This window comes from Rutidosis leptorrhynchoides, chromosome 11 (genome assembly GCF_046630445.1).
Source record: "Rutidosis leptorrhynchoides isolate AG116_Rl617_1_P2 chromosome 11, CSIRO_AGI_Rlap_v1, whole genome shotgun sequence".
In the NCBI taxonomy this organism is placed as follows: domain Eukaryota; kingdom Viridiplantae; phylum Streptophyta; class Magnoliopsida; order Asterales; family Asteraceae; genus Rutidosis; species Rutidosis leptorrhynchoides.
The window spans coordinates 64,086,338-64,095,395 of record NC_092343.1 but is presented as its reverse complement, the minus strand read 5'-3'; the positions used below and the strand labels follow the sequence as shown (position 1 = coordinate 64,095,395).

At 37.6% G+C, this 9,058-nt stretch overlaps 1 protein-coding gene across 1 annotated transcript; it reads right to left on the bottom strand.

Annotated features, from left to right (window-relative positions):
- Positions 1-7,933: 7,933 nt before the first annotated feature.
- On the bottom strand, positions 7,934-8,709 carry LOC139874640 (uncharacterized). The gene is made up of 2 exons (XM_071862042.1): positions 8,288-8,709; positions 7,934-8,201 (listed from the first exon to the last, which is right to left on the bottom strand). The coding sequence occupies exons 1-2, from the start codon at positions 8,707-8,709 to the stop codon at positions 7,934-7,936; spliced, it is 690 nt and encodes a 229-aa protein (XP_071718143.1).
- Between the last annotated feature and the right edge of the window lie 349 nt (positions 8,710-9,058).

Sequence of the window (9,058 nt, the reverse complement as noted above, 5' to 3'; positions counted from 1 at the left end):
AAGCATGCCATCTCCCGTTGGAGATTGAACATAAAGCACACTGGGCGTTAAGGGCATGCAATTTGGATTACCAAGAAGCGGGTCGGTTACGTTTGACCCAAATAAACGAATTAGACGAGTTGAGGCTTGAAGCCTATGACAACTCTCTAATTTACAAGGAAAAAACTAAACAATGGCATGACAAGAGATTGAAACATCCAAAAGAATTCATGGAAGGAGATCGTGTCCTTGTTTATAACTCTCGTTTCAAGTTATCGCCAGGAAAGCTAAAGTCCCGATGGACGGGACCATTTGTGGTTAGAAGGGTGTACCCTTATGGTACAATTGAAATGGTAAACTGGAAAGGCGATACTTTTAAAGTGAATGGCCACCGGGTCAAACACTACGTTGATGGTCCCCTGGAAATTGAGGATGAGGTTAGCCTCAACTTCAAGAAAAACGCCTAAATCAAAACGGGGACGAGTTTGGTGAACGACTCGTAAAAAATGGTTCACATTTGTAATTAGGTTTGTATTGTGTGTGCTATAAATTTTTGTTTGGTACAAAATGATTACCGTATGACCCCGAAACGCAAACGACTCACAATTACAGGTCAGTGGGTTTTAGTGTTACGGGACGCCGTCCCACAAGGGAAGACGCCGTCCCAATTTAAACTCCTAGACGCCGTCTTGTTTGGCTAGACGCCGTCCCACTTTGTATATCGAGACGCCGTCCCACTCTGAATATCGAGACGCCGTCCTGTATTTTGGGACGACGTCCCGACTCCCTGATTCAGAAAATTAAACGCGTTTTATACCCTTACCCACTTATTTCCTATCCACAAAACACATTCTATCTATATTTTCTCTCCCAAAAACCGAACCACTCTCAAGAACCCTAAATTTCTACATCAAATTCGCAATTTAATCTTCAAATTCAAGCTTCCAATCATGAGCTTTTGGGTATGGATTCTACATTTCTTCACTTTTCTTTATCAATTACTTGAATTATATGTCTATATCTATAAATTGGTTAAAGATTAGTGTGGGGTGTTTGATTTGCATGATTATTGTTAAGATTAACATACCTTAGATGTTTAAATTGCCCTAATGTGTTTATTTTGCAAAGATTACATGTTCTTTAGGGTTTGTTCATGATGCTAGGGTTTGTAGAGTGTAAATCCGAATTTTGAGTGCTTAATTTATGATGTTGGGTTTATGTTTGATGTTTATGATTCTTGTGAAGTATTTGATTGTGTTGGTGATGTTGATGTCAACTTGGCCGGGTCGTTTTTGAAAGTTAGTGAATTTCTAAGCATATTGTGAATTGTAATGAATTTATGAAATGTGTATGCTTGTTTTTCATTTGTTAGGTCATGTTGAATCAAATAAGGGAATGGAATGCCATAATGTATGATGTTATAAGGTCATTTGAGCTAAAAGTTGTGAAAATTGTATTATGATTTGTGATGAATATGATTAGAATGCAAAGTTAAATGTTATGACCTATGACACAACATACTTGAATCCTTTAAGTCCTAAGTTTGTGCTACTTTGTGATGTTATGATTTTCATTTTTTGAAAGTGTGTTAATGAATTCAAGTTGACTTTGGTTGACTCTGGTATAAACTTGTGAACATGCACTTTGGTGTAAATGAATCATAATACTTTTGAACTAGGAATTGAATGATTAAGTTCTCCTGATACTCGGTTATGTTTTAGCTAACATTAACACAACGGTTTCTATGTTCTTTTGGTTTTGTGTATAATGTTTTGCAGGGACAACCAAGCAGAGGAGGACCGGCTAAAAGAGGAAGGCCATCAGGTTTGGCTCCACCAAGACAACCACCACCACCACAACAACATCATTCATCGTCTTCTTCCGGAGAAGAAGAGGAGGAGGATCTAAATGATCCTCGGGTTTGGTTAACACAGGTACAGAATGACGAAGACTACACCGAAACTTTTGAGAGAATAAACCGCAGGCCCATTAATGCTACTTGGTATTTTATTTGGGGGCCATTGGAGGAGGCGGGCATGCGCCGACATGTTACTAATTTACTCGCCATTCCTTACGGTAGAGTAGTAGCCCACGCCTGGGAACATGTTTTTAGCATCAATGAACCAATCTACCCGGTGCTTCTTAAAGAATTCTACTCTACTATGCGGTTTAGCAATGTAAGTGATTATTTGTCAACTGAGTTTCTACGGTTTCGTCTAGGAGGCCAAGACAGGGGTTTGAGCAGTTTTCAGCTTTGTCGAATTCTGGGTATTTTTGAGGAACTCACCGACACACAGTTAGGTGAATACTTGAGGGCTTCTGATTATGTTGGCCGACATCAGTTTGATGACACTTCTTATTGGCGCAGAATTTGTAAGCCAAATAATGCGCCTGCACATTTTCGATCAAGCAAACACCGGTACAACGAAATCGCAGCCCGGGATGATAGGCTGCTTCATCGACTCATCGCATGCACGTTTAATGCGAGGATTGAGGGTAATGAGAAGGTGAAAACATTAGATTTGTGGATTATGGATCAAATCAAGCGGGGTGCCTATACCGACATTCCTGGGTTGATCGGTAACTATTTTCTTTCCATTGCTACAGAGACACGGCTACAGAAGCCACTTCTGGGGGGGCACTACATAACCCGATTTGCCCGACACTTTAACATTGATTTCGACAGATTACAGGAATTTACGAGTGTGATGAAACCATTGAAAAAGGTTTTTTATATTAATGCCGAAATCATTATGAAAGACAGAAATGGGCATTTGGTACCCTTTGTGGCAGCAGGTGCAGGTGGCGCGAGTAGCAGTGGTGTTCAACAGGAACAGCAGCAGGAAGAGGAGGCAGAAATGGAGGCACAGACCAATGTTGGTGAACAGGTTCCGTGGCATCCGTCCCAATCAAGTTAGGACAGTTTGGTTGGTAGTGTTAATAACATGAGGTTGAGCCCGAACGAACAAAGGATGCACAACGATCGAATGTGGGATAGTCAGCAGCGAATGGAGCAACGACAGATTGCTCAAGTGCACGATCAGGGATGGATGAGTTATGGTATTGATTGGAATAACCATAACTCAGAGTTGTTTTATTCCAACCCCGAGCAGTACTATGGGACGACACGTCTGACACCCCAATATTACACGGATCCTCAAAACCCACCTCCGCCTCACCCGATTTATGATAATACCGTTGCGTTGCAGGATGCTCGGAACAGATTTGAGCAGCAATATCCACAGGGACGCCCGTACAGAGATGGTTCGGGTAATTATTTTTGGCCGTTTGATAACTAGGCCTGCGTGCCTATTTGATCATTTTGTACTTTGGTTTGAGACTATTTTATTTGTGTGATGTATTTTGATACAATTTCGGTTTGTAATAATATACTAATGTGTGGTTTGATAAACGGATGTGGTTGTAAAAACACCGTTATTTTTATATGCTTTGTGTGGTTTGTTTATTTGTGCAGCATGATTGAACTTCAAAGACTGGCATTAAGTTCAGCGACATTTGATATTATGATGTGTGTATGATGATAATCGCGGACTAGACGATGCTCTTATGCTGGCAGTAAGTTCAGCGGCATCCGTCTACATGTTCCACGATTTACAGGTTCAAAATTGGAAATTTCTACAATCACCCTATCACTTTGCCCTCTAAATTTAATCCTTTTTCTGATTTCATGCAATGAGGGCCTTGCATGATCTCAAGTGTGGGGTGGGGAGTAGAAATTTATCGGGAACTCGTTTTACTAAAATTAAGGCGTTCAAAGCAACATAACTTGTAAAAGGTTAAATTTTATAAGCTTATTTAAAAAATTTTAAAATTTTCAAGTAGCCTTAAAAACGATTAAAAGCTCAAAAACCACGTTATACACATTATGGTCTTAAAATCTAGAAAATAAATGTTGGTTTACATTTTAAATTATTAATAGTCTTTGAAGTTGCTCCATCATTCAATTATTTGAGTGAAAATCCTACTAGTTTAGTAAGCTAACTTGTAGGTCACTTGTACCAAAAACGAGTGTAAACCGTGAGAGAGCGGTGATTGTATAGCGTGGTCGGAAACCGGATCTCGCGCCAGATCGAAAACCCTAAGGACGATCCTCATTGTTTCTATCGGAAACCAGGTCGTGTTATATATCTTCAAGGCAAAAGTGAGTATATAGTCCCACTTTTAAACTCTAAATATTTCGGGATGAGAATACATGCATTTTATGATTTACGTTATGGACACAAGTGATTAAAAATATATATATTCTACGTTGAGTTGTACCACTGGCATATTTCCCTGTAACTTGGTAACTACTATTTACATGAGGTATTGTAAACGCGAATACTGTTGATAGATCTATCGGGCCTGACAACCCCAACCGGACTGGACGACCAGTATTCAACGGTTGCACAGTACTTCGTTTCGGTGACTACACTTGGTACGGTGTAGTGAGATTTCATAATAAAGGGAATATGCGACGTTGATTAAATGTTAAGTATGGTTATCAAGTACTCAACCACTTAGAATATTTTTATTAAAACGTTTATGTATATTAAATCTTGTGGTCTATATTTATAACGCTGCTAGCATTAAACCTATATCTTACCAACTTTATGTTGACGTTTTAAGCATGTTTATTCTCAGGTGATAATTAAAAGCTTCCGCTGCATTATGCCGAATTTAAGCAAGATTTGAAGTATGCATGTAACACCCTAGGCAAATCCCACATCGCCCACAGACATGAGTGATCATGGGATTATAAGGTAATACTCACGCTTAAATGACACAACGCGTTTTGGGACCACGGGCAGAGCAGATGTGTGAGTACGCTGCAGTTAAGCGTGCTCGGGCGAGAGCACTACCAGGATGGGTGACCTCCTGGGAAAGTGTTCCTCGTGTGTGGTCGCCAAGAAAAAGCCGTGCGCCTGCGGGCAAAGCGGACAATATTGTAGTCATGTTAAGCTGGGGTGTTACAGAATGGTATCAGAGCCACTCATGTGCCGTTGGGGGTGATGGGGCAAACCTCATCGAGGACGATGAGTCCCTGAGGGGGGGTGAATGTAACACCCTAGGCAAATCCCACATCGCCCACAGACATGAGTGATCATGAGATTATAAGGTAATACTCACGCTTAAATGACACAACGCGTTTTGGGACCACGGGCAGAGCAGATGTGTGAGTACGCTGCAGTTAAGCGTGCTCGGGCGAGAGCACTACCAGGATGGGTGACCTCCTGGGAAAGTGTTCCTCGTGTGTGGTCGCCAAGAAAAAGCCGTGCGCCTGCGGGCAAAGCGGACAATATTGTGGTCATGTTAAGCTGGGGTGTTACAATGCATATTTGTGTCAAAAATAAAACTGCATACCGAAAGATTTGTAATGTGAAATATGTTGGAAATCGTATTGTTATTATCAAATGTAAAGTTTGTAAGACTAAGATTATCGCTAAACGATAATCATTATTATGTTGTTTAAGCCTTTGGTTATAATAAAGGTTATGGTTTGTATCATAAAAACGTATGCAGATTTTGAAAAATGTCACATAAAGAGGTCAATACCTCGCAATGACACCAATAAGTACGTAACATTTATAATCGATATGAACGGGACGCTTCATGTTTACTACTTAATTATTAATCCATTATCCCATGTATATGAGTTGCAAACGACCACTTCAAAGTGAGGGTGGCCGTGTCTAAGTTATACGAGTGGTATCGATTTTACATTTGGTTGACCCTGCCGTTGTTGTTGACTTAATGCGTTTAATGGAGACTATGTATATGGATCTTAGCTCCTTTAGTAGTAGATATCAGCTGTTTTGTGTATAGGCCATAATGTGACTGTAAGGCCATACACTTTGTTGTATGCTGTTTATGAGGTTGAAACACTCTTTGTGAAGAGTTCCATCCTTTCATTTAATTTCTGTTTTTTCGCAAAAAAAAAAATTTGTACAATAATATGGGAAATTTTGAACTACATAATTCTTTTTAGATAGATGCTTTAATATTATGATGCAAGTTGATTAATGACTACTTATATGTAAAGGCCCTTGTCGTGTCACCTATAAATTGTCATTATGGCATCGACACACCCATAAAGTCTGATTTTGTGATAATTGAACTATGTATCAACTCGATGATATCGTGCTCCTGAACTATGTGTCTTTAAAACAATTTGTATTTCTTATCTATTAAAAGTTTCTTAAAAAGAACCCGCGAAGTCGCGGGTCTTTGACTAGTCTTATTCAAAATATGATGATCGTTGATACTTCCATGGTCGTCTCACTATTTTAGAGGCATGTTCGAAACATAAAAAATAAGCTCTTATCAAAGTTCAATTTATAAAAAGATATGTAGTACTATGGATTTGTCAATAGAATAGAAAAGAAGTTAAAAGTGTGATTGAATTTTCTAATAAATGGATTTTCATGATTCGATTTATGAAAAATTATAAATGAATGTATTATTATATATGATTTTTAAAATTTTGGGCCCTGTAAAACTTGTTCGGCCACACATTTCGCACATGTGCCCGAGACACCTGTGTATACTTCAAATGAATATACTTCGGACAATATGTATACTACTGACTTGATGGTTCAATGTTTGTGTATCGTCCGCTGGTAACTTTTGATTCCATTGACGAACATTGACAGTTTCTTATCATTCCTTCTGATAAAGGAATGCCTTTTTAGTTTTAACCATGTAAACGTAATAGTGAAACTGTGAAATTATATTTTGTCACTAATTGGTAAACTTGTATCATATCGTACTTATGTGAGTGCATACTATGAATTCAATAAAAAACTATTTTTTAAATGACGAACTTTGTCATATTATATTGTAGAATATTCATGAATTTTATTTAAAAGAAAACAAATGAATTTTTGTTTAAAAGTTCTGACGAACGTTAAATTTTTGTTTAAAAGTTATGACGAACGTTAACTATTTTTGTTCAATAAAAACTACCGTCATGAATTTCAAACGAGCTGGGAACAAAACTCGAAATTAAAATTGAGTTAATGCCATTTAGCCATTTAGGTATTGGTCAAATCATCATCAAATATATAATATATTTTATTTTTTATTTTTTAAGTGGTTAAATATAGATATAGATGCTATCTAATTTAATTTCAATATCTATAGTTTCTATTAAAGTCTAAAACCACTTGGTTGAAGACGTTTTTTGTGTTGTCATTTGTCTTTTTGCACTTTTTGAATGAGTAGGACGTGATTCTTTTTTGAGTGGAGTAGTGGTGGCGTTTCTTTGTTGGTGTCACTTTGAGTGGAAAGCTGATGTGACATTTTATTTTTCTTTTTCTGTTTTATTTATTTATTTTAAAAATATTTTTAAATTATAACGGCTATATTACTTAACCCGTTTTATTTTTATTTATTTATTAATTTATTTTTTCAAAAAAGGGCTACTTTTTACCCCTATATATACAACCACTCTTCTCAAATCATAACACACACTTCATCTCTTCTAAATCTCTCAAATCATAAAACACACACTTCGAAATGAGTCCGTTAAATGTTGTTAAAAAGTTCATTACGGAGGTGAATTTGATCGAGAATTGATGAATTTTCACCTGTATGCAACACGAGATTATTACATGGATGTTCGTAAGTGTCAAAATTATATGTCGTTGCTTGAGTTGCTCCAGCGAGACATAATCTATCCCACAAAACAAATATGGTGTTTCAAAAAACCCAACGCTCCTGCCTCGCTACTAGAAGAAGATCACGATTGGTTTGGTGTGATTGGGCGAGCCTTGTTACATAACCAACCAATTACGCTTTACACCGAATGGATTGATGAAAGCTACGCAATTGAGGCAAGTGAAGATGAAGCTGTCCCTGAATCTCAGCCGCGGCAGCAATACGATATCCGCGATTACGAAGATTGATGATTATGTTTGTTGAAGATAGTTGTTAGGAATTTAAGTTATCGTGCTTAGGAAAGTATGTTGTCATTGTTCGAACCTGCCATACCAAAGAATGCATGCCATATCCACAAATCTTGTGAGGCGACTGCCTCAAGCATAACAGAAGGCCCTTTCTGATCACCTCTTGTGTATTGTCCTTGCCAAGCAACAGGACAATTCTTCCACTCCCAATGCATACAATCGATACTACCTAACATACCCGGTAAACCATGTTTTTGTGCATGAAAATTATAAAGTTTAGCAATATCTTCGGCAGTTGGTTTTCGCAAATACTGTCTAGCAAACAAATGAAATACGCATTGACAAAATTTTCAAGACACAACACAGCCGTTTTCTCCCCAATTTTTATATATTCATCAAACAAATCAGGAGTTGTTCCATACGCCATTTGACGTATGGCCGCTGTGCACTTTTGGAGAATTGTCAAACTTTGACGGTCCGTTGCATTGGGCCGTTCTCGGAAATAAATAAAATAGTCAGGAATAACGGCACTATTAAAATTAGATATACCTTCAACAATTCGAAGAAATAACTCACGACTCATTCGAAAACGTGGTTTAAAATATTTGTCGGGAAACACCAGTGACTCCGCAAAATAATCATTGTATAACCTTATAGCCGCATCTTCTCGATCCCTAGCTATATAAACCCGAGATCGAGGGACTCGAGAACTACTTGCCTCTCCATCGACTTCTTCTTGCGTCAGACTATTAACAAAACTAACAATCTTTTCGTCATCCGAATCATCCACAAGAAACTCTAGCATTTTGAAAGTTTTATCCATTTGGAACAAATTAAAATTGTAGATTGTATGTAATTTGATAAGAAAATAAGAAGGAAATGGAAGAGTGTGTGTTAAAATGACAAATTCATATAGATATATATAGAAAATGAAAAGTAAAAAAATCAAACAATTTTTTTTTATAAGCAACGGTAAAAAAAAGCGAGCCAACCACAAACTGCCACGTGTAAGTGTGTGACGATCGCTCCAAATCTATATGGACGAACACGTCATTCATTGATTTCATTGCGAGGTATTTGACCTCTATATGATACGTTTTGTAAACATTGCATTCTTTTCAAAAGGTACACAATAAATGAATATCAATTTCTAAGGTTTTTAACGTTTGATG